General features: G+C 34.4%; 1 protein-coding gene across 1 annotated transcript; it reads right to left on the bottom strand.

The window, feature by feature from the left end:
• Positions 1 to 61: 61 nt before the first annotated feature.
• TM4SF20 (transmembrane 4 L six family member 20) lies at positions 62 to 24644 on the bottom strand. The gene is made up of 4 exons (XM_074298561.1): positions 24392 to 24644; positions 8292 to 8357; positions 3100 to 3251; positions 62 to 789 (listed from the first exon to the last, which is right to left on the bottom strand). Exons 1-4 carry the CDS (start codon positions 24572 to 24574, stop codon positions 495 to 497), a joined length of 696 nt encoding a protein of 231 aa, XP_074154662.1. The 5' UTR covers positions 24575 to 24644; the 3' UTR covers positions 62 to 494.
• Positions 24645 to 26943: the final 2299 nt, after the last annotated feature.

The following is a 26943-nucleotide window of genomic DNA, read 5'->3' as shown; positions in this document are numbered from 1 at the left end:
AAACTTAGCAAATTATTTCGTAAGTCTTCCAATTATATGATCGTGATTAAATATGCTACAATTTCTTCCAGTTAAAATTTCAAAGTGGAAAAGTGCTTTATTAAAAATTAGATCTACAAATTCTTAATTCTGCTTTTTTTTATTATAACAGTAATGTAGGTAAAATCCATAAGTTGTCAGTTTTTTATAAGACTACAAAGTCCAGGCAGAACATTTTTTAAAATTCTTGGAGTGATCATACTGAGAATATTTAAAGTTTCCTAGTTTATGCAGTAAACATACTGTATTTCTTGTCTTTAAACAGTCAATATATTAGTGAAACCAATTTTTGAAAGTTTTGAAAATAAAACAAAATGTGATTTAAAATGGACATTTAGATCATTTTCGTGTCATTGACTAATATCCCAACACTGATATCTAAGATATCTAAAGGATTATATTTCCACATTAAAATGGAAATCTCTTGAGAGAGACCGTCTTTGCTTCCCATATTATTACCATGTTTTTCTACTTCTCCGCTTAGAAACTCCACAGAAGCAGCCGAACAACCCACTCACTATCTGACTGATACTGAATAAGATCTCAAGAATCCCAACCAAAAGTAAACCAACAAATACTGTAAGGTGAATAATCTTATGTCTGTTTTCTTCAAAGCTAAGAGTGAGAATGTTTTTCCTCTGGAAAATATTAGTACTATTTTCAAGAACAGAATTGTTAGGATCAGGCTTACAAGTAGGACTGAAAAACCATTGCAGAGTTATTGGTTGTTGCAGTTGATCGTGAATGTCACTAGGGAAAGAAAATAAAAGGACATCAGAAATCCTGGAAGCAATACATGCAGAAAATAATGATATGAACATACGGCAAAATGGACTTTAATGTATTATACACCAAACCTGACAAATTGTGGATGATGATTATATTCCTTGGTCACGTCTGTAACTCAAGATTAGTTCATCACTACCATTTCTAATCTTGGACAGGATTCAAAGATCTGTGCCTTTTTCATTTAAAGGCCATTTTAAAATAGGTTTGATTTAAAATGGTTTCCTTTTAAAATTAAACATGTCTACACTCAACATGGTGAGAAATTGGAAGCTTTTAGCTTGAAAACATTCTTATCATTGTTGATTGAAAAGGTCCAGGTTTATTTTAAGTCTGCTATTCTGCATTCCTGTAGCTGATTTTCAACCCCAGTGAACTACCAGGCAGCATACTCCACTTATGAAATGGGACCTTTTCACCATTAGTCCACCAATTAGCAATGTGTTTGTGATAATTATTGATAGGCTGCCTAGGTAAGAATAGAAATATGCATACTATAGATTCTACTTAATATTGCTCAAGTAAAATAATTTGCTTTCGTATTCAATATCTGTGACAAAACCTGGAAAAGTTTAAAGAAATATTGTTTCATTTTTAGTATAATTAGGTGGTAATAATTATTTTTTTTAAAAAATGTATCTGCAGCTGCTTGATTACCAGCAAATAAAAGTAAATTTTTTCTACCTTCTAAGCTAAACAGATTAGTGAAATAAAGGTATACCTTGCTTTATTGTGCTTCATTTTCTTGCACTCTGCAGATATATATATATATATATTTTTTTTTTAACAAGTGAAAGGTTTGTGGGGAACCCTGCAGCTTCATTTTTCCAACAGCATGTCCTCACATGTTTTTCTGTGTCCCATCATGGTGGTAATCCTCACTATATTTCAAGCTTTTTCATTACTATTATATTATATTATATTATATATTTGTCATCAGTAATCTCTGATGTTACTTTGTAATTGTTTTGACACACTGCAAACCATACTCATATAAAACTGAACTTAATTGATAAATGTGTGTGTGCTGACTGCCCTGCCACCCAGCCATTCTCCCCCCCCTTGGGCCTCCCTATTCTCTGAGACACAACAATATTGAAGTTAAGCAAATTAATAACCCTACAATAGCTTCTATTGTTTAAGTGAAAGGAAGGGTCAGTACATGTGGAAAACTGTTTTCATTTCTTAAGAAATTGCCTCAGCAATCAACACATTAATTGGCAGCCTTTAACATTGAAGCAAGAAATAAAAAGATTATAATTCATTGAAGGCCCAGATGATAGCTATCACTTTTTAGCAAGTATTTTTTAGACATTACACTATTGCACGCTTAATAGACAATAGTGCGAACATAGTTTTTGCATGCATTGAGAAGCCAAAAAATTCACATGGCTTGCTTTATTACAACAGTCTGGAACTGAACCCACAATATCTCCAAGGTATGCCTGTAGGTAAAGATCAATATTATTTGCTCTTAGTAACCAGGATTATGTATGGGTTCCTGCACAACTTTATGTGCCAGACTGGAATAAAAATTTGTGCATTTTTAACATCCATGAATATTGCCCAATAAATAATCAGCTCAAAGCCAGGGTGCTCTGGGTTCCACTCCCAAGTCATATACTGACTGTGTAGCACTGGGTAAGTCTTTTGACCTTGCAGTGCTCCAGATTTAAGTAATATAGTATTTCTAGATCTGTGTTGGTGAAGGAGATTTCTTGTCTGATAATTCCTGACACCACCGATATCAAGGTTCTGATGTGTGGATACATTTTGAGATACAGCTATGGCTGGGAGCAATCAGCATGATTCATTCATTTCATTTCAGAAAACTTGTTTTGGACACACTGGTCTCTATCAGGTTTGTGTGCTGTTTGTTACATCAAATCCCTGTCTCCGAATCATTCCTTGGATCAAGAAAAGCACTACTTGATTTAATGCTATGCTATTTTAAAACCATTTTGCCTAGATAACTATATAAATATATATATACTTATATTGGATTTAACAGGTATGGGACTACCTGCCATCTAGGGGAGGGGGTGGGGGAAGGAGGGGAAATTTTGGAACAGAAGGTTTTGCAAAGGTCAGTGTTGAAAAATTACCCATGCGTATGCTTTGTAAATAAAAAGCTTTAATTAGAAAAAGAACAATGGGGTAAAAAAGATAATTTTTAAGAGTGAAAAAAATTTTAAATACATTTTGCTTTAACATAAGAGAAATTATTGCTAATAAGGGAATGGTTAAAAGTGGGATTTGATTTTGGCTACTCACCTTAAATTTTTCATAGAAAATTCACAGTTGAATGTGCTGTTGCTGTTGTAGTTGCAAATGAGGGGTCCTTCAGAAAGAGCCAGTAAAGACACTAGCATACAGTACAAAGCACCACCAATAGCTACCACGCTCAAAAACGATGACAGAATCATCTGGGGGGAAAAGTCCCACAAATGCAGCTTATTCATCTTAAAACATCTAGAATTTTCACCTGCAAATATCAGCCTTTTCTTCATCTTCATCGGCTCTAGACCACAATTCTTGAGATCAGATAGCTCTTTGAATAAAGCAACAAGGAACAGCCAATGCCTTAAATATCCATAGGACTATCACTATTGTCCATCTAGTGTCTGCTTTTAGGCAAAGTTAGGCCACCTGCCCATAACTGCTGGGGCCTTTCTAGCTCTAAAATAAAACCCTCTTTAACTTGCCAAGGTTGATTTTTTTTGTACATAATCTTATACATATGTGTTATACATATGCTTTCTCATGAAGGAAGCTGTGAAAATTTAGGGTCTGAGAACTTGGGTTTCAATAGTTCCCCATAGTTTATATTGTAACACATGTAAAATGTATGGGATTGCCTGTCATGGGGGGAGGGAATAGAGGGAGGGGGGGGATAATTTGGAAAAATGAATACAAGGGATAATATTATAATATATATATATAATAAATTATTAATTAAAAAAAAATAGTTCCCCATAGTCAAAAGGATGGATTTAATGCAAGCTGGAGCCCCTGATTTAAATAGTACTCAGCAATCAGATGGCATCCTGGGTAAGAGAGCTGGGCATGGAATCAGGGAAGCCTGAGTTGAAATGTGTTCTGTTGTATGTGACTCTGGGCAAAGGTCAAATTCAGTTTTCTCGCTTGTAAAGTGGGGATAATGCCTCAAAAAATTATGAGGATAAAATGAACTAAGTACAGATCTTCATTATTATTATTGTCATGTGGATCTACCGAGTAATCTAAACAGATTAATAGTCTCTTATAGACCACAATTAGTAACTAAAAAAAAAAAAAAAAATCTCATATTTTACCATCCATTTAAGAATTCTATGAGCTGTTATACAGTAAAATGAGTTCTTTAATTGTATGCCAATTTATAGAAACAATAAAATTCTTTGGATAGTAATATTCACCTTGTAAGAAATATATATTTTATTTTTAACCATGTTTAACATATATTTTCATCTAGAGGAAGGGGTGGGAAGAAGAGGGGGGAATTGGAATGCAAGGTTTTCAAGGGTCATTGTTGAAAAATTGTCCTTGCATATGTTTTGAAAATAAAAAGTTTAAATTTTTTAAAATAATAAAAGTATTCTTATTTTAAAAAAAAAAAAACATATATATTATATGGGAAGAAATTAAACAAAATTACAAAACAGAACCCAAATGATTTCCACTGGATGTGCTCTTGGGATCGGCTAAATGTATGACATTTTATAATAAAGGCCCCTGTAACTACAAAAGAAAGGTTGTCCTCCAAAGCTGCGGATAAATAATCTAAATTGTGATTAGCTAGGCTGTAGAAGTGGGATGCTAATAACACTGACTGGACTGAATTCAAGTCTTCATTGTCCCTTAGCTTTATAAATTGCGATGGGTCCTTGAGACCCATGAGTCTATGTACTGTCCCTTAATGCACAACTCAAAAGTCTTATTATATGACTTCCCATTTCCTATGGAATAGCCTCCACTTCTTAGCTTAGTGAATGAATGAAAAAGCATATATTGGACAATATGTGCATGGCATTTGCAATATAAATGGGAAAATGGGTATTACTTGCTTTCCAGGAGCTCATGTTTTAATAAAGGAAGTAACGGAATTTCAGCCAAAAATCAGAGGGAAATTACTTTAGAGGTGCAACAGCATAGCAGGTGGAATGCATCTTTAAGGTCATTTACACCAATAAAATCCCATCTGTTTCTGATTTTAAACTATCTGTCAGTGCTGAGGACTTTAGTGTCAAGAACTTTTTTTTTCTTCTAGGTCTCCAGTGGCTGTAGGGACTTTAATACTTCTTAATCTGTTCCCAACCGATCTTTTTAACTTCCCATTACTTATATTCTTCTAACTTTCCCTAAACATGTACTATACATTCCTCACTACATGTTTCTTCCACATGCAAAAGAATTTTTTAAAAGTAGGAAAAGCAAACAGTATTCCAAAAAAGTATTACAGAATGGAATATTCCTCTTTTCTTTCCCCTTTCCACTTTTTTCAATACTAAGCCCAAGTAGGTTTGCTTACATCTAATTTTACAGTGATTTTCCCTCATTTAAAAATTATATTTATATATGTGTTTAGGTACCTTACTAAGTATAAATTTTTTTAATATCAATGTTGTTACATCGTTAAAAGCAAATGATTTGGATTCAAATTATTAATAGTCCAGAGTGATTCCAATCAGCAAACAGACTTCATGTGTTGAGGATTTCACTGTCAGAAGTATATTATTTCTTAAATTTATAAAGTGGCTCATCAACATCTTGTGTATTCAAATTATTACTGCTATTAAAGGAAAAATAAGGCAGCCTGGTCTAGTAGCTGGAAAGTCAGCTTGAATATTGGGCAACTCATTTATCTTCTCAGGGCCTCAGGAACCTCCCTAAGACCAAGTTTCAGAGTAGATACCGGGCTATGTTGGTAGAGGTGCTTAAAATCACCTCCCTCCCCCTCAGGGGATAGAGAAATATTTGTAAATGAAAATTGGATTGTTCATAGAATTCTTTCATCACATTTTTGCATTTATTTCTGGGAATCATGAAGTATGTTAGACCCCAAAAATGAAGACTGGTTCAGTCCAGTCTTGTAACTTTTGCCTCCAGTGCTGACTGGGGACATCTGAAATCTGACTGGAGGGATGGACAGTGGAATGGGCTGGGGGTGGGGTGACTTCTGATTTTTCTTTAGTAGGGCATCACCATGACATGAGAATTTGTTTCTATATGCTTACTGCTATGCCATTTTGGATTTTCTGTGTGTGTAAGCAAGACTTGCTTCTTAGGAGAGCCAGATACTTTCCTCTGTACCAAAAATATCTCCCACTAGCCTATGAAGGTAGGCAGTGTTTTATATTCTATTTAAAAAAAAAAAATTCCTTTTGATTTACATATAGTACTAGAGATTAACATATACATTACTAATTGGGATGTAATGAATAGCAAACTCGGTAACCTGGACAGTGACAGAATCCCCTGAATGCTGTTCTCCATCCAATCCCTACAGCTGTTATCCTAGGAAACAACTTCTGTGGAGATGACTTGGCAACTGTTTCTACTGATACTGAACAACTAGTGAAGACCTGGTGGGGGGAGGGAATATTACTTCCATCAAAGTCTTGCAAAACTCTCAATTAGCCAGCCTCAGAAACGGATGATCAGTAGAAATGACATTAAAGATATATTAGCATCGACTTGGACACTACCCTAACAAACTACTGTCAAATGGATGATTATCAATAGAAATGACATTAAAAATATGTACCATCAACTGTGACACTGTATCCTAAGGACCACAGGATATTTCCATATGATTGGCAGCTGAAAACTTCTGTTTCTTTTCCCCTCACCTCTTAGAACATGAGCACCTGGAGAGCAGGGATTTTTTAATCCTCAAGGAGCACACAATGCTTTGTACATAGTAAATTACTCAATATTTTTGTATTCATTCACCTTAGGGAAGAGTCTTAGAACCCATGTACCCAAACTGAGGCTCTATAAGTTCACAACTAGGGTTAGGACTATTTAACCTATTTAATTGAAATACAGTTGTGTTTCATGTAAAATGTATGGGAATGCCTGTCATCTAGCGGAGGGAGTAAAGGGAGGGAGGGGATAATTTGGAAAAATGAATACAAGAGATAATGTTATAAAAAAATTACTTATGCATATATACTGTCAAAAAAATTTTATTAAAAAAAAAAGAAATACAGTGGTGTTTTCTAAAAGACTTCTTGTGGTTGATTTTATTTTAAATTATTAGCTCAGTCAATTTGGGGTGCTACTTGGTCTGTCCTGGCTGAGGTCATTCTTAAGTGGACTTTTAATTAATCTCAGCCCTCAGAGCTGCTGTCACTAAATTAAAAAAAAAAAAAATTTGTTTACTAGCCTTGGCCCAATAGTGTAAGGATTATATAAAGTTTCTGTGTAGACATAGCAGCTAGGGAGCCCAGGGGATAGAGTGCAGCACCTAGGTCCAAGAAGACTCATCTTCCTGAGTTCAAATGGCCTCAGATATTTGCAAGACATACAAGAAACTTCTCCCTATTTGCCCGAGTTCCTCGTGTATAAAATGATCTAGAGAAGGAAATGGCAAAACCACTTCAGTATTTCTGCCTTAAAAATCCCCAATGAGGTGACCATTAGGCAGACTAACTGAACATAAGTAGACAACATAAATCACTTTCTATATTCTAATTTCTAAATAAAAACTATGAATTATAAGAAGTAAAATATGAAATAACCAGAACAAACTTTAAAAAATTTACTGATTAAAATATAATTCCTATTTAAGTTAATTATCATTTACTTAAAACCTCAATTCTGATCTCTCTGGGATATTTATATTCAGATGCTATCCTATGTCTCTCTTCATGGTTGGAGAGGATTGGTTAGTTGTTCTCACTCTGGTATTACCATGCAGGGAGACCCTTAAATCTCTGATCTTAACTAGAGGAAAGAGTTGTAATACAATTCAATTCAACCTATTCTGTTTATTGTTATGACTATATTCGAAACTCACAGTTTTCTGTCACATCTGTAGTGAGACTTTCATTATTCTTTGGCCTATCCTTTGTATCTGTCAGGGCAATGTTGAATTTTTAAACTGACAGCTTTCATAGGATCTAACATTTTAATATACGGCCCAAAACAAATTGAATAAAATCAAACAAAAAATGACCTTATCTTAGTGACCTATGCACTCAAATACGTTAAATCCCTTTTACTTCTAAAACTTTAGGATTAACAAAACTAAATATGGAGGAGCACCTAAATGTTTATAAGGAAAGAGGGAAAGCTTAAATTACTGTTACATTTCTGTGGTATTCTGACCCTACCTCTGATTTTTTTCAATAAATAAAAGTATCACTGATTTGCACCTAGTATATTTTCACTTATGAAATTCTCTATTTGAAAAAAAACTCTCTATTGGAATCAATTCTATTCCCAGATCATCCCCTACTTACTCCTAATCTGTTGTTGCAGCATGCCCTTTTTCTTGCAGCCAAGGACATTATAGTTGCTGGAATGACCTGGAAATTACATCAACAGGAAAGATCAGTGTTATTATTTCTCAGCAAGTGAACGGTAATGACCTTGACTTTTTTTTTTTTTTTTTTTTTTTTAAATCATGAGTTGTGGGGACATAGGAACTCAAAATGAGAAGGAAGTAATGGCCATTTCCTTCGATTTGTGAACCCCAGTTATGCCTTTCTGGCCACTAGGTGGCCTGTGAACTACACAAATAGCTTACATATACATAGGATTTAACATTAATTTTTGAAAATGTTTGAATTTGCAATTCTTTTCTTCCCTCTTGTCCATCCCCCCATCCATTAAGAAGATACGAAGTATATGATATCAGTGAAGTTGGGTTTTATTTGTGAGAATACTTAATAACATAAATAAGGTAAAAGGAAAAATGTAATCAGGGAATGAGAACACAAAAACACAGGAATACTTGAAACTACATTGAAACTGACGTCCTAAATGTCTTTTGGAAAACCTTTCAGTCATATTCCTGTTGATGAAATAGAGACTACCAAGTCCAGCTTATAGGGTAAGATGATGTAGCTTTAATATTTAGATAGTTCAGAATCATAGACTTTGAGCTTGAAGGACCTTAACAAATCTGCCGGATCAAACTCAGGAGAATTATGCCCAGAAATGTTAATGATCTACTCAAGGTTAAACATGTGGTAACAGAGCTTAGATTTGAATCTAGTCTCAAATCCAGTGTTCTTTCAACTGTTTCATACTTCAATGAGGAGGCAACTAAAAACTAAAATGCATATTTCATAGTTTATGTATTTTTAACTTAAAATCTAGTTGTCACTGTATATCAGAAAATCAGATATTAATCATTTAATCATATGTAAGTAGAGATATACATTTTCTTCTTTTTAGTTTAGAAATCTTATTAAATGATAGATAGATATGATATGCCATTTTCAATCACTTGAGGTAATTAAAATTGATCAATAATTAACATGACTATTGCTCTTAAATAGCAAATAGTCCAAGAATTGATGTAATCCCAGTCGGGTCCATCAGTACTTACCGCTCACTTTGGTCTAATAACTACAAAAAGATTCCATTGTCAAGGATTATGCAGAATATGGCTTTCCAATATTAAATATGTTGCCTTTTCATGATGAGATTGGATGATGAAATGGAACAGATGTAGCTTTTCTCTGCTTTCAGATACACAATTAGCCTTTGAAAGTTCTCATAGAATTTGTGACTTTGGCAATAATTCTTTCCTACTTAAAATTCATCATCCTTCCCAAAGAATGAGCTAGGAAACGTTTCATGGGAAGAAGAGGAAATGGGGGCAGCTAGGTGGCGCAGTGGATAGAACACCAGCCCTGAATTCAGGAGGACCCGAGTTCAAATCTGATCTCAGACACTTAACACTTCCTAGCTGTGTGACCCTGGGCAAGTCACTTAACCCCAGCCTCAGGAAAAAAAAAAAAAAAGGGGGGGGGAGGAAATGAATTACTGGATTTTTAGAACCTGGCAACAGGTTTCCATGGATTTCAGTTATCCTAAATTTAAGGTTAATAAGGAAACTGGACTGTAATTAGAAGGGAAACCTAATTTCTCTATTCCAAGGAGAGAAAAAAAGAAAGTGTTAAGATTGATAAGTGAAATGAAGAACCATGGGGGGAGGGGGAAGAAAGATGCATTAATTGCAAATGGTCCTTAAACACTAGGCTAAATAATTTATATTTTTATCCTTTTGGCAATGGGAAGCAAAGGGGAGTATATGTCAGACATATATTAGGGAAATTATCTAAGTATTAGTGCTGGCTTTGAATGTGAAACATGAGCAGAAATCTAATTCCATTTCTTCCATAAGCTCTTTCTGAAAAAACTGAAGTTCTATTCACAAAGATTTAGTTACGCCAAATAAGAGACAAGGTAGTATCTTCTCAATAACCAATTAAGAATTTCTTACCATTTCATCTACTCCAGCCCTAGGGTAAATAATATTCTTATAGTTACTCTTTAAAGTGTGGTACAGAAGGAGAATTTTGTGGACTCTGGAATCTTGTATACTTTAAAGCTACAAGTAAATAATGTGAAATTCAGGAACATATATGTGTTTGGTTAATGTGACTTAAGATATAAAAGTATTTCTGAGAAATAACAGATATGAGTAAGGATTAAGTAAGTTAATATTCGAAATTGTATTTTAGTGTAAGTCTAGATGCAATTAAGTATAATATCAGTCAATAATTTTCTAGGCTGGGCCAAAATCAAAATCAAAATCAAAGCTCTCAGACTACCTCCTTATTCTCAGAGGAACTGACATAGAATATCTATCTTGCTTATCCTTGCCCTGTACTATCGCTTATTTTATTCTCACCCATGTTAAATTTATTCCATGTACTGCCTTGTTACAATTTTTAATCCACCAGTGGAAAATAGTGAATGCATGTAAAATGTATGGGATTGTCTGTCATCAAGGGGAGGGAGTAGAGGGAGGGAGGGGAATAATTTGGAAAAATGAATACAAGGGATAATGTTATAAAAAAATTACTCATGCATATATACTGTCAAAAATTATAAATAAAAATAAATAAAATTAATTTTAAAAAATTTTTAAAATAAATATTAAAAAAAGGAAAATAGTGAATGAACTAGTGACAAGCACAAATTGCCATCCCTTTGCATCACAAGTCAAGTAACATTTGATTTTTATTTGTTTGACATGGCCCAGCACCATTTTGTTTTCTCTAGACTATTTACTGAAGTTTCTAAACACCTAAAAGATCACTCTTTCCAGAGAAGCTAAATATATCATGTGAATATTGTCATAGGTTTAGTTTTCATGTGTTCCTTTGAAACATAGCAAAATAGTAGCTTTAATAAACCATTCACACCTCTCTCCTACAATCCTCTGCACTGCAGTGACATCAGCCTCCTTATGGTTTGGGAACAAGATGTTCCATCCCTGACTTTGGGCATTTTCATTGATTGGTGTCCATTCTTGGAAGGTTCTCCCTTTTCCCCTGCCTCCTGGCTTCTTTCAAGTCTGAGCTAAAATCCCCCCTTCAGTAGGAAGCCTTTCCTGATCCCTTTTAATTCTAATAATTTCCTTTGTTCATTTTGTCCAAATTACCCCAAGTAGTATACATAGTTGTTTGTATGTTGTCTCCCCCATGTCATCCCATCTTACTTTTCTTTGTATTTTTCTCCTTTTGAGTCCCTTCTTTGTAAGTACCTGGCATAGAGTAGGCACTTAAAAATGTTTATTAACTGATTAATTCCGTTATGCCTAAATTCCATTATTACAACCCTTATATCTCACTTAACACTTTGGGCACAGTCACAGCATGCCACACTCAAAAAGAAAAGCTTGAATTTGAATTAGGAGCTCTTATTCTAAATCCAGAATAAATTGTGTTTTTTGTTTTGTTTTGTTTTTACCACTGATTCTGAATATTTAAATTTTTTCTCATATAAAACAGATTTTAAAAGTGATAGCTCTAAGGCTGTAAGTCTTCTAGTCATTTGGTCTCAGTTTATTAATACAATTCTTATGCCATTCAGTCCAGTCCAGCAAGCATTTATTAAGTGATTGCTGTATAAAAGAAGCTATGGATAGAAAGTCAAAATGGCAAAGAACAGCCTTTGCATTCAAGGATCCTCTACTGTCAGGATACAGTATGTGAACCAATCCTTCAAGGAGATAGAAAGTGCTAAAAATTAGGAGACCTGGGGAGACATTGCATTGGAGGTAGCAAGGAAGTTTCAAGGAGCAATGAGTTGGGGGAGTGAGAGGAAGATAATGTTATCATAGGCTTAGGGTATGTTTAAGTGGGGTTCTTTGGGGAATCAGACTGTTGTAGAGGTCCCTTCCAAATAAAATTTCTGTGACTCTTGAGTTCTGCTTGAGTTTGAAATATTGAGTTTGAAAATCCAATGGGATATCCACTTGCAGATGTTCTTTAGGCAAGTAGTAATGAAGAACTAAAGTTTATGATATAAAATAGAAATCTGCCTAAAGATGATAAAGAAATCAACGGTGGTCAGTGAGATCATGGAGTCTATTGACTTCTCAGCATTCTCAGCCACCTGTCCTTTCTGATTACAGGTTGGAGGACAAAGCAATAAACATCCTCCCAAATCCTTCCTTTAAGAAGGATCAGAGCTTTCATTTTTCATCAGCTGCTCTGCTTGGTTTTGACTATAGGAACATCATCTTCCCCTTTAGTCTTCACATCCTCCCCCCTCACACAGCTTCTTCTTTGATGATCTTCTCCTTGGGGACAGATATTTTCTTTTTCTTATTTGTAACTTCAGTGCTTAGCCTAGTACTGTGCACTTAATAAAGATGTGTTGACTACTGAGGGAAAAAAGGAGAGTTCAAGATAGAGCATTGGGAAGCACCCACAATCATGGTGATCTAGCAAAGGAGACTGAGAAGTAGCAATTGACAAATAAAAAGAGGACTAAGATAAAACAGTTTTACAAAAATCCTGGAAAGAGAAATTCTAAAAGGGATAGGATGGAAAACCATGGCAGATGCTTCAGGTAGGTCAAGAAGAATGGGAAGAGAGAAGTGGAAAGACTGGTAGATTCAGAGTTAGAAGATCTGAGTTCTAATTCCAGGTTTACTATATACTACCTTTGTTGTTGGTGGGGTTTTTTTTTCCTGAGGCAATGGGGGTTAAGTGACTTGCTCAGGATCACATAACTAGGAAAATTTAAGTGTCTGAGACCAGATTTGAACTCAGGTACTCCTGAATTCAGGACTGTATTCTATCCACTGCATCACCTAGCTGCCCTTTATACTATCTTTGTGATACTAGACTAGGAATTTTACTTTTTTGGGTCTGAGTCTCCCAATCAGTAAAATAGGTTGAATTTCTTGTCAATCATTTTCAACCATATCTGATTTTTGGGACCCCATTTGGGGTTTTCTTGGCAAAGATATTGGAGTAATTTGCCATTTCCTTTTCCAACTCATTTTATAGATGAGGGAACTGAAGCAAACTGGGTTAAGTGACTTGTCCAAAAGTTAATATGTCTGAGGTCAGATTTGAACTTTCGATATGATGAGTCTTCCTGACAGCAGGCCCAATACTATCCATTGTGCCACTTAGCTGGATAACCATAAAAGAGTGATTTCAGTCAAATGGTGGTCAGAAGTCAGTTTTTAAGAGATTAAGAAGTGAGTAGAAGGAAGAAAACGGAGGACAAGAAATGTTCCCCCCTAGAATTTTGGTTACATTCCGGAGGGAAGATATAAGATAATAGCTCGGAGTATATTGCAAAACCAGAGAAAAGTTTTTGGTTTTCAAAGGATGAGAGAGACCAGATCGATTTCAGGAAGTTGGCGATGAGCCATTTGAGAGGATGTACAGCTCTGTAAATTTTCTGAAGTTTCTCCGTTTTTGCCTATTCAGTATTTTGGTACAGAGAAGCATTTTTCATTAGATAATTTTAGAACATAAACATGTTATGATTTCCATAATCTACTCAATTTTTAACCATAGAGGTAGCAATTTTGATAAGCAAGGCGTATTGTTTTACAAAATTTCAAATAGCTGAGTGACAGATAATTCATCAAAATCCTGATTTTCGCTGATCTTTTTGAAAGAAAAAAAAAAGTGTCTCTAGAAATGTTTAGGTTTGGAGTAGCTAGGTGGCAAAGTAGATAGAGCCTAGCACCAGAGTCAGGAAGACCTGAGACACTTGACACTTAATATTTAACACTTAGCTGTTTGATCCTAGGCAACTCAACCCCAATTCCCCTTGTTCAAAAGAAAAGAGAAAAAGAAACTCTTAGGTTTATACAAGTTTTAACAGAAAAGATATTTTATTATGTATTTAGAGAATAGGCCTTGACAAAGATTAGAATTTGGAGGTAGAGGAAAGTGGGGCCTCTAAAATGTTATCTTTAAAATTAATGGGGGGAAACATAGCCTATCTTGGTAATTACTTTAAAAGAATCACAATATTGTAAGGACTTGTTGTTTTGATTATTTTAAAATTGTTCATCTGAAAATAATTTTGATTCTAATAATTCATCCTGAACTAACCATTTCTATTAGTTAAAACTGTTATTAAATATAATTTAAATTCACTTGTAAATTAAAATTCACTTATATAAAGTAAACCCTTTTTTACATCTTTTTAAAAGATAAAATCTTGAGATAATTTTTAATACAGGAGATTATGGGAAATGCAAACATATATGTCTACTGATTTCCCATTTGGAAGCTGAACTAAGGTCAAAGATAAGTGTGTGACTAACTTAAGTTTGGCTTCCAAAAGAACATAGGATTATGCCTGTTAATTATTTCAATGCTAAATAAAACTATAAGCCAATGTATTACATAAAATATAATTACATAATGTATTACATAAAATACTATTAAATGAGTTTCTATTAATAACTTTATAATCTGGAAAATGATCTGATTTTTCTGAATTGCTTCTCTAAATCCTGCAATAATATACATGGTTCTATGTAAGAAATATGATACATGTGTTTTATCAGCAGTCATTACTTCCAATGTGTCAGTTTTCTAAATCAAGAAGGATTTGCTGATTAAGGATGTACCCATAGAAAATTCCAGGAATTGGGGCAGCTAAATGGTGCAGTGGATAGAGTGCCAATCCCAAATCCAGTCTCAAACACTTAATACTTCTTGTGTGACCCTGGGCAAGTCACTTAGTCCCAATTGCCTCAGCAAAAAGAAAGAAAGAAAGAAAAGAAAGAAAGAAAGAAAGAAAGAAAGAAAGAAAGAAAGAAAGAAAGAAAGAAAGAAAGAAAGAAAGAAAGAAAGAAAGAAAGAAAGAAAGAAAGAAAGGAAGGAAGGAAGGAAGGAAGGAAGGAAGGAAGGAAGGAAGGAAGGAAGGAAGGAAGGAAGGAAGGAAGGAAGGAAGGAAGGAAGGAAGGAAAGGGAAGGAAGGAAGGAAGGAAGGAAGGAAGGAAGGAAGGAAGAAAGAAAGAAAGAAAGAAAGAAAGAAAGAAAGAAAGAAAGAAAGAAAGAAAGAAAGAAAGAAAGAAAGAAAGAAAGAGAAAGAAAGAAAAGAAAAGAAAAGAAAAGAAAAGAAAAGAAAAGAAAAGAAAAGAAAAGAAAAGAAAAGAAAAGAAAAGAAAAGAAAAGTCTAGGAATTGAAAAAGCTTACAGTCAGGGGAGGCAATAAAATATATAGCATTATTAAATTCTATGGGCAACTTTCTGAGTTCAAATCCTGCCTCAGACATTTAGCCCTTGGCAAATGACGTCACTCTGCTTGCCTCAGTTTCTTAACCTATAGGGGTTCAAGAAGACCCTAAATTAGGCCCCAAAGAGTCAGACATGAATAAAAGGACTGAACATTAGAATCCAAATGATTAACTGCTAGATTTTGTTTTTTACTTTGTATTTACAGAGCCTTGCACATAGCAGGCATTTTCTAAATGCATCTATATGGTAATGACTATTTTTCTCAGAATAAAGTATGGAGGATTTATGACCATACATGGCCCTCCATCTCCTAGTCCCAAGCCTTTTTATGACTGCCTCCATGTCTAGAAATCAATTCCTCCTTTCCTCTACCTCCCAGCTTCCTTGACTTCCAAGAAACCTTTCCTAGTCCTCTTTAATCTTACTGTCTCCCCCCTGAGACTATTCCCAGCTTATCCTGTCCATGTTGAGACACAATCTTCATGTTCTTTCCCCCATTAAATTGTGAACTTTGTTAGCGATACTAAGACAATGCTCTACGTGCTTTTTTTAAATTGATAGACCTTGAAAATAACATGTCTGTTTTCAGAAGATCCCATCCTGGCTCTTAAGGAATTGTTAAATCATTTCAAAAAGCATTTTCTGAATACTTGCCATATAAAAGGCACCATGTTACAAAGAGCTAAATGACAAAAAGAAGGACTTGCCCTCAACTCAAGGTGCTTACATTCAGTACATGGGCCCAGAAAAGTAATTCCAATGGAATTTGAGGACGGAGGGAGTTCTAATAATGAGGAAGATGAGGGCTTCAATGGAAAAGGTAGCAAGTAGCCTGAGCCTTGAAGGCAGATGCAGATTCTGAGAAGCACAGATGAGGAAGCTTGTAGGACAGGTTTTGCAAACTCATGGTGGTGAGAGTTGGAATGTTAAGTTTGGGAGAACAGCTAATAATCCAAATTTTATGATCTCAACTAATTCTAGAACCTAGAGACACTTTAACTTAGAGAATTAGATCAGAATCGATTTATGACAAAGATGACCTTTTTGAGAACTTTAAGAGAATGAACCTTATTTGTGTCACTTGATGAGAAACTTTCTTCAGTTTGCTCTTTTGGGGCACGTCTTCCTCAAATAGAAGTGCTACTATCCTGTCCATAGGAGCAGGATAACAGAATTTAAGGCTCATTATGCTTGTTTTCTGCTCTTGTACTCACAATAGTTACCTGCTTGTCATAAGTTCCAATCTAACGTTTTGTGCTTTATCTACAAAATGCATAACATGGCATGACTTTGACACCATTGGTTAATATTTATTAGCAATAAACTCATTTCACACTGGAATGCAGAAGTAGAAAACCAGGATTGTTTTCCTCATTATTCTATAGTCATTAACCTTTATGTTCTTCAAATGCCAAGAAGCTTTGTGATTTTAATTTAGCCAGTGTGGAAAAAATGACAGGTTCTTTTTGTAAAAAAAAAAAAAAAAAAAAAAAAAAGCCATTATTATGTGTAGCTCCACTGACACCTCTGCATGGAATATTCATTCACATATCAAGCTGTGCACTGAGATAGGCACTAGTTTAAATTTAGAATAGAAACTCCTTTTGTATTTATAATTCTAAGTTCCATTCCACCATCTGGTAATAAATTTATAATAAATAATTAATTTGACTGGAAATATTTACTTTTTTGCATTTCTTCCTTCAAGTAACCCTTAAATTTATTTTATCTTGTTCTGTCTATACAAGCTGTAATAGAGGAAACTATGTGGCACTGCAAGGAGAGTGTTGGGCCAGAGTTGGCAAATTTATTATTGAGTCATTTTCAGTTGTATATGACTTTTTGTAAACCCATTTGGGTTTTTTTGGCAAAGATACTCAAGTACTTTGTTATTTCCTTTTCTGGCTCATTTTACAGAAGAAGGAACTGAGGCAAATAGTGTTAAATGTGTTTCCCAAAGTTACACAACTAGTGCCAGGACAGATCTGAACTCAAGGAGAGAAAGAATGGAGTTCAAATCCAGCCCTAGATACCTATTAGCTATGCAAGCCTGGGTAAGTCATGTAACTTCTGCCTCAGTTTCTGAGGCATTATTATCACATTATTATCTACCTCACAAGGTTGTTATGAGGAACAAATGAGATAATATTTGGAAAGTGTTTGGTGCAATGACGGCAAACAATGGGTGCTTATAAATGTTTATATCCTCCCCTCCTTGTGTCTAACACAGAATAATCATGCTTTTGGGGAAGTTACATGTAATTTTTAATTGTCCCTCAAATTTAGACTACCTGTTTATTAATTCTTGGTTAGTAGTTCTTTTAGGTTCTGTGCTTCTTTTTGAAACAATTTTTTATAATTTTATTTATCTTATATTTTATATTTAGTCTCTATATGTCTTATAATAAGGTACTGAAGATACCAAGATAAACAAGATGGCCCTTTTGTCCAAGGCTGAAGAGTTATAATGTTTCATTTTACCTTTCTAGTTTGTAAAATGGGAGTTGGACAGATGGTCTTCTAGCTCTAACATCCCATGGGTTAAGCCAGAAAATGAACAGTATATACAAAGATAAATAAGGCATTTACTAAGTGTCAAAAAAATAGGAAAGATGAATACTTCAAAGAAGGGAAGAAGAAATGATCAAGGACTGGGGCAGTCAGGGAACAAGAAATAGCTTGTACAAAAGTGCAGAGTTGGAAAATGGAGGGCCAAGTTTCAGAAATAACTAAAGGTCCTGTTTGAGTGTGAAGAGTCGAGAGACCAGGACTTCTCTGGGAGCTGGTCCATGTGAAAGGAACAGAAGATGCATAATGTACCTAGCAAAGAAAACCAAGAAGAAACAGAATGTGAAAAGATGAGAAAGCAATATGCAATAAATATTAAAAGGTGATTAGGAACAAGGCAGTTGAAGACCTTAAATGCCCAAATAAGGAGGTTTTATTTTAAAATAGAGGCAATGAAGAACCATTTTGGAAAAGACTCACAATGTTATGTCTCACATTGTGAGAAATATGACTTACAGGAAGATATTTTTATAGTTATGTGGAGGTGGAATTGGAGATAAAGCATGGAGACCAAGTAGGAGGCTATCACAATAGCTCAGAAGAAAGGTAATGAAGACCTTACAAGAGGGGTGGCCACATGAGTAGAGAGAAGTAATATCTTTGAGGCTTTAAAATATGAAATTGTTTCAAAAAGAAGCACAGAACCTAGAAGAACCACTAATCAAGAATTAATAAACAGGTAAGTAGCCTAAATTTGAAAGAAAATTTAAAACTATACATATATGAGTATGAAAGATGAAATGACCTCCATTTTCACAGTAAAGCAGGAGGCAAAACCAGTTAGTAAGAGATGGGGAGTGAGAGTGGGATAACAGGAGGTTCTAGGAAAAACAATGAACAGAATAATTACTAAGTAGAGTAGGATGAAGAATCACTTAAGGAAAAATAAAAGGAATACTGTGTGGCAGTTGAGATTAGATGGCAAAAAATTTTAGTGGCCCCAAATGCTAAGGTGCTGTGACTTTCTCAAGCAGCTGGCAGAAAGTGAATGCTTTTAAGGGAAGGAGGTCAGGGGTGGAGAATTATAGTTAAATTCGTAATTATCTGTTATTCCTGGCTATTAAAGTAAGACCAGCAAAAAGTTGTAGATCTTGGAAGTTGCTGTAGAGAAATACTCTAGATTTTGGAAAATCGAGGCTAGAAGAGAGATAGAAGGAAAGGAGAGATTCAAAGACTGAAAGGATGTTATGAGGAATTCTAAGAAGAGTGAGACCTAAAGTCATACCATCCCTTTGGGTGGCTGAAGTAGAATGAAAATGTAGGTCATAAGAGTTAAAATCAATGAACTGGGGACCAGAGCATTTGAGGAGACATTAATGTACATATATTGAAGTCCCCAAACATGAGGGTAAAAGTTGAGTTAGAAAAAAAGACTGAACCAGGTACTGAGTTCCTTTAGAATGGAAAGTTAATTTGGAGACTATTATATAATAGTGGGAGAATAACAGTTGTCTGGAGTTTATTCTTTCAAGGGTTTTGTGATGATGAAGGCTGGCTTAAGTATAGGGACCTGGAGGCGAAATCTAAGCCCAAAGTCCAAATGGTCAGAGACTGGATTGAGTACTACAGGTCCTAGAATATACCTATATCCTAAAATGACTGAGGCTGATGCACATATCCTACATGTGAGGTATTCAACCAGCTCTATGCTAGTCCTATTTTCCGAGGTCATGATCCCTGGGCATCATCTATAGGGTTTTGGCTAAAGTCCCATCCTCACTGGATCTAAATATTATATTGACTATGGAAAAAGGAGAATTTGTAGACCTATCTTGGCCTGATTGCTTCATTAGTATTCAATGTTATTATATTCTGTTCTGGGTGCCATATTTTAGGAAGGGCATTAACAAATTGCAGTGCATTCAGAAAAGGTTGAACAGGATAGTAAGAGGCCAAAGATTATACCTCATGAGAACTATTTGAAAAACTGAAAATGTTTAGCTTGAAGAAAAGGTGGGTACGCTGAGTGTCTTCAAGTATTTGAAGAGTTATCACATAAATTTAGATTTCTTCTTCTTGATCTGAGATAACAGTTAGGGGAAGATGTAGTTTTAGCACAAAGTAAAGAAAAACTATCTAATGATAGTTTTGGGAAACAGTTGGTTAATTATTGCTTGAGGTCTTCAAATGCTCCAGTGTTTGGGTGACTACTTGTCAGGGATGTTGCAGCCCCAGACATAAATGAAAGAAATGTAATTTCTTTGGAACTTTCTCCTTTTGAGATCAAGAAATTCTAATTTTATATATACTGGGAGATAAGATTGGAATTTGAACCTATTTATAATATTGCTAATGTTATTGATGGTAATGTTGTTCAGTCATTTCAGTCGTGTCCTGTTCTTCTGGACTCCATTTGCGATTTTCTTGGCAAAGATACTAAATGCTTTGTCATATCTTTATCTAGCTTGTTTTGTAGATTAAGAACTGAGGCAAATAGGGTTAAGTGATTTGCCCAGGATCACATAGCTAATGAATTTCTGGGATCAGATTTGAACTCAGAAAGATAGTTTTCCTAAGTCGAGAACCTGAACTCTACTTATTGCACTATATAGCTGCCAATAATAACCCTAGAAAGTGATTAAAGCAAGTATTATACCTTGCGATTAAAGGAACTTAATTTGTTAAATTTTCTATTTTAAAATGGCAAAGCTGCCCTGGAATCATGATGGATCTCAATTAATATATTTTTTAAATAGATTAGTGAAGCTCTTGCATCCATCTTCAGTTTTTTGAAAAGAATTTGTGACCGTGTTTATTTCAGAAGCAGTTTATAACTAGTGCTATATGCTAAAACATTTCTATGGCGATCCTTTTAATAAGTAAACTTGAGCTTTACATGACAGTTAGTTTAATAGAGTGTATTCAGCCATCAGCTTTTAGCCTGAAGAAAGAAGATTTTCTTTATATTACTGAGATGGAGAGAACCCCTTCTGTCCTTAGGAAGAATATTCTTAGGGGCTTTCTGCCCACTGGCACCACACCATTAAGTAACGATTTCCTTCTGCTTTGTCCATATGGCAGAGGAGTTTCCTTGCAGATCTGAAGGCAAATTCATTAGCCCTTTAGCTCAGAGTTCAATACCAGTTATCAGCATGGATAGACAGGCCACCTGGGTTGTGATTGGAACTAAAAGCACTGCTATCTGAGGAAAGTCTTCGGAAGGGAAGCTGGATGGAAAATTGACTTAACAGCTATTCATAAGCCCAGAGAACCTGACTCTAAAGCATGAAGCAAATTAATCAAAATCTGAGGATAAGATAAAAGTAAAAATAATCTGTAATGGGTAAAAGTTAATAATTAGTGATTAAAACATACCACGATACTTTAGACTTTTCTTTGAAAAAAGTACTGCTCCTAAAGTACTATAAAACTGACCTAGTACTATCACTACAAGGTCTGTATCTCAAAGAGATCAAAGAAAAGGGAAAATGACTTATTTGTCATAATTATTTATAGCAGCTCTTTGTGATGGCAAAGAATTAGAAATTGAGGGAATGTCCCAAAATTGTAGCATGACTGAACAAATTGTGGTATATGACTATGATGGAATACTGTTGTGATATAAGAAATGACAAGACAGATGGTTCAGAAAAATCTGAGATTTATGTGAACTCATGGAAAGTGAAATGAATGGAGCCAGGAAAACATTGTATACAGTAGTAATAGCAATAGTGTAGAGAAGAGCAATTGTGAAAGACAATTGATCTCTGATCAAGCAATTACAAAAGACTCATGGTAAAAAAAATCCTTTCTACCTCCAGAAAGAGAACAGCTGAATTCTGAGTGTAGATTAAAGCATGGTTTTTTTTTCACTTCTTTAAAAATTCTTTGTTTCCTTTACAATGTGGCCAATATGGAAATGAGTTTTAAATGACTTCATATATATAATCAATATCAAATTGCTTGTCTTCTTAAGATGAGGAAGGATAGAAAGAAGAGGGAATTTGAAATTCAAAAATTTTAAGTGACTTTTAAAAAAAATTACATGTAATCAGAAATAATTAACAAAATAAAAAATAATCTAAAACTTGAGGAAAATAAAATAATGACAAAAATATTATAAGTTCTATAAAAGCTATTTTGGGGGAAAGAAAGAAAGAAAGAAAGAAAGAAAGAAAGAAAGAAAGAAAGAAAGAAAGAAAGAAAGAAAGAAAGAAAGAAAGAAAGAAAGAAAGAAAGAAAGAAAGAAAGAAAGAAAGAAAGAAAGAAAGAAAGAAAGAAAGAAAGAAAGAAAAAGAAAGAAAAAGAAAAGTTGAGCATATCTTCATTCTATGACATCAGTCATGTTAATGGAAAAAAGTCTAAAGGTATGTCCAGATTGAATTATCACTGCCACTTAAAATCATGTACTCTCATTTCAGGCAAGGTATCTAAGAAGGAACTAAAATTTTTGCAGCTTGACTTTTGAACTAATGAATCAACAAGCACTTATTAAATGCTTACCTCATGCTATTTATGAGGGATACAAAAGTCAAAGCCAAATTGGCCATCTAGTCCAAATTCCTACATACAGACCTAATTAGTATTGATTCTTTTCTTGGGAGTTTATTTATAAAATATATGAATGATTCATGATTGCTGACACACAAACCAACAGAGAGATGGACATTCATTCAGACAGACAAAGACAGAGACACACAGAGAGACACAGACAGAGACCAAAATAGAGATTCTTTCTAACTAATGGACACAAGGGTTGACCACAGGAGTTTATCAGGGATAAGACTCGTCAGAATTATGGCACATGCTGAGAAATGGGTGCCAATAAAACAGAGCCTAAGGCATGGGGAATAGCCATGGCACATTTTATGATGGCCCAGTCCTAAAACTATGCAATACTTCCTTGCCTTGAGAGATGGATGCAAATCCTAGCAATCTCTGTGGATCTAAGCCATTTTTATACCCTAGAAAATTATTACATAGAAATTGGAAAAATTGCAATTCAGAGAAAAAATTACTTGCCTAAAGTAAGAAATAGCAGAACCAAGATTTGAATCCAGATACTCTGACTCTGTATCTAGGACTCTATCTTACACTATGCAATCAAAATCAACTAGAATTCATATTTTTCCAAATGTCTTTGTAGACTTATGTGTTCTTATCAACTGAAATTGCTAGCGTCTCATGGATTGTATGGAAAATGGACAATATTCTTTGGTTGTTTCTGGTGATGTTGGAGTTTTGGGGCTGCTTCTGGCCATTTGGTGACTGATTGCTGAAAGGATTTGGAGTTTTAGTATGATGTGTAAAATCCTGAGAGGTCTCCTGTCCTCTCATACTCAGGTAGCAGGGCAGGATTCAGTATTTATTAACAAAAAGCATCTTCTGGCTCAGACCTCTGTGGCTGCAATTCTCCAAGTAAAAAGTGAATCCAGTGAGGGTCAAGGAAGGACAATATCATTCTCTACCCCAGTATCATGGCATCTACTGTCACATAACCTGCTATGATGCCAAATGTGACCTGTGATTATAGTGTGAAGATGGATGCAAGATTTTCACTATTCTATTTTTTTAAATGTTAATTGAAAAACTACCCATTGAGATCAACCATGATTCCAGAGTCAACATCAAGCCTAGTCAACAAACATTAATAAGCCCTGTGAGAGAACCAATGGTGAAGCATTCCACCACCTCCCTACCTCCTGATACAACACAGGGTACAGAACAATACATTTATCTTTGGCCATAACAAATAAAATAATTCATTTAGCCCTACTATCAATATTTGTTACAAAGGATTTTTAAAAAATTTTTCCCAGTGGAGAAAGTGAGAAAGAAAATCAATTTTTCCTCATTGAAAAAAAAATGAAAAATAATTTTAAATACTTGTTAACCATTCAGATATACACAACACTATTTTTTTTCAATAGGTATTTGGACAAGATTCCAGATTTATGATGTCATGATCCAAAATAGTTATTTTTCCAATCAATATTCTTCCTTACTGACCACTAATAAATGTTGTTTCTTTGCTTTTACCCAAAGGTACTTTAGGATTTTGGTAAGGCCAAGATTCATAGTGTAACCCTTGATTCTTGTTTATAAAATCAAATATCATCATCAAACTGACATATATGGAATATTTTCAAAGTTTCAGAGAGCTTTGCATAAATTAAATTATTCAACTACCCAACTATGAGCTCCTTTAAGACAGGGACTGTCTTTACCTTTCTTTATATCCTTAGAGCTCAGCATGCTGTGTGACATGTATATTTTATAAATGTTAGGTAGCTCATAAACTGACTTTGCCAGCAAGGTGAGGCAGGTCTCCCAGCAATTATTAGCTCCATGTTGTAGATAGTACTCACCAGTATACCGGCTCCTATGATTCCTGGATACCACCACTCAAAGCAAGATATGGGGTTTTTAGACAGCTCATCACTCTGAAGTGTGTAGCTGACTAGTGGTACTGTGTTGAAAACCACTGCTAACAACACTAGAACCATCAAGCTAAATCCATTGCAGGATGTACAGCCTTCACAGCAAGTCATTTTTCCACCTGAGTTCAATCAGAAGCTCAGTCTAGTGTCAATGTGGCTCTATTTAGTGAACACCTGTCCGTCCCTACTTTTTATCCAGTGATTCCTAGTTAAAGGTTAGCATTGATGAAATATGAATTACGTAAAATAGGTCAAAGTCCAGTGGATTTCTGTAACATATCCAATCATTCTGGAAAGTAATTAGGAGCTGTTCCCAAAGTGCTATAAAACTATGTGTACTCTTTGACAATATCAGTACTAGGTCTATATCCCAAAGACTTCCAAAAAAAAAGGGGAAAGGACCTATTTGTACAAAAATATTTATAGCAGGTCTTTTTGTGGTGGCAAAGAATTGGAAATCAAGGGATAGCCATGAATAGGGAAATGACTAAATAAACTGTGGTATATGATTGTAATAAAGTATTATTGTGCTATTAAAAAATGACAAGCAGAATGATTTTAGGAAAGCCTGGAAAAACCGACATGAACTGATATATATGGAAATGAACAGTATCTGGAGAGCATTGTACATAGTAACAGCAGTATTATTTGATGAAGAACTGTGAATCACTTAGCTTTTCTCAGTAACACAGTGACCCAAGATATTATCAAATGATGGTTACTATTTACCTTCAGAGAATTGATTGAATACAGACTGAAGCATACTATTTTTCACTTTTTTCTTTCTTTTTCTTTTATTCGTGTCTTCTGGCATAAAATATCTAATATGGAAATGTCTTACATAATTGTACATGAATAATCCATATGTGACTGCTTACTGTCCCAGAGAGTGGAAGGGATGGAGGGAGGCAGGAGAGAGGAAAAGATAAAATTTGGAATTCAAAACGTTAAATAAAAATGTTAGAAAAAATTTGTTAAAGAAATTCAAAGGATTACTATAGATCAGGAATATAAACAATGGTGGAAAGAGAGGGTGATTAACAAATGGAAGGGGTGGGAATTATGATCATTCATATTACAGAGTCACAAAAGGAACAAAATGTTGATCTTTGGACTCTATCTTATCTTGGAGATATTTATACAATGTCTAAGAAACCAAGAGCATTTCTATCCTTTATGATTTATTTTTTTTTTTTATTTTTCACCTCCAGCTGTTTGAGATACTTAATATCTTTGATCCAAAAGGGTTGCTGGTGAAATGTATTAAAAGTTTCAAAATAGAGTGAAAAATATTTTCTGAAGGGAAAAGCCTACAAATCTCTTCAATTCAAAAGGGCATTCTCATAAAAGTACTATTAACATACTAAATTAATCCATTTATAACATAGTTAAATGTTTTAGTGTTCCATTTCAGGATTTTTTACAGCCAAGATACATGTGCACTCTCTTTTCTAAGACAGAAAAGACTTTTTGACATTATTAAATCAACTTTGGAAGCTAATGGTCATTTTTCTTCAAAAAGGAATCCATGTGAGGTTCTTTAAGTTCTCACCAGCAAGCAAACTAGATAAATACTGTGGATAAAAAAAAATCAATAAGCATGTATTAAGTGTCTACCATATGTCAGACATTGTGCTAAAAGCTGGGGATACAAAGAAAAGTAAAAGATAGTCTCAAATCTCAAGATGTTCATAGACTAAATGGGGAGAAAAATGCAAATGCCATATCTATTTGTATGTAAAGAGAAAAAGAGAGAAAGAGAGGTAAAATACACATATGTGTATTTGTCTGTATGTATTTTTACACGGAGTATTCATCAGAAATAAAGATTAATATTTTTCCAAATTTATTCTGAAAAAAAAGAATAAACAAAACCAGAAAAAAATGGCATATCTATTCATATATAAAGAGAAAGAGAGAAAAACAGAGAGAAGTAAATACATATCTATGTGTTTGTGTGTATGTGTATACAATAAATTAGAGTATTTATCAGAGGTTAAGGATTAATATTTTCCCCAAATTTATTTTATTTGAAAAAATAAAATAGAAAAAGAAAAACAGAAAAGCAATACAAAACAAAATGAAACAAAAGAAAAGACAACATTATCATGTGCCCAACAGAACATCAGGAATTATTCATAATAATAATATTGATTATTTATTAATCATTATATTAACATTAATGTTATCATATTAATTATTGTTTGTTATGTTATATAATATTAATTAATATTCATAATAATTAATATTTAGGGAAGTCAAAAAAGGCTTCCTATAGAAGATGGAATTTTGGCTCAGACTTCAGAGAAGCCTGTAAAGGCATATGAAGAGGTAGAGAATTCTAAGAATGGGAGCTAACTGGTGAGATTATAGAAAATCAGGAAATGGAGCATCTTGTTCAAAGAATAGCAAGGAGGCCACTTTCTCTGCATTACAGAGTACATGGTAGATTGCAAGAAATAAGAAGACAGGAAAGATAA

This window comes from Sminthopsis crassicaudata, chromosome 3 (assembly GCF_048593235.1).
Source record: "Sminthopsis crassicaudata isolate SCR6 chromosome 3, ASM4859323v1, whole genome shotgun sequence".
Classification (NCBI taxonomy): Eukaryota; Metazoa; Chordata; class Mammalia; order Dasyuromorphia; family Dasyuridae; genus Sminthopsis; species Sminthopsis crassicaudata.
The sequence above is the reverse complement of the archived record's forward strand: the minus strand, read 5'-3'. Positions and strand labels throughout refer to the sequence as shown.

Excerpts from the sequence above, each read along its gene's own strand:
- TM4SF20 (XM_074298561.1), bottom strand. The coding sequence starts at position 24,574 with ATGACTTGCTGTGAAGGCTGTACATCCTGCAATGGATTTAGCTTGATG. Across the intron at positions 3,252-8,291 it reads GCTGCAACAACAGATTAGGA|ATGATTCTGTCATCGTTTTT; the intron begins GTAAGTAGGGGA and ends TTTTCCCCCCAG. Across the intron at positions 790-3,099 it reads TTTTCTATGAAAAATTTAAG|TGACATTCACGATCAACTGC; the intron begins GTGAGTAGCCAA and ends TTCTTTCCCTAG.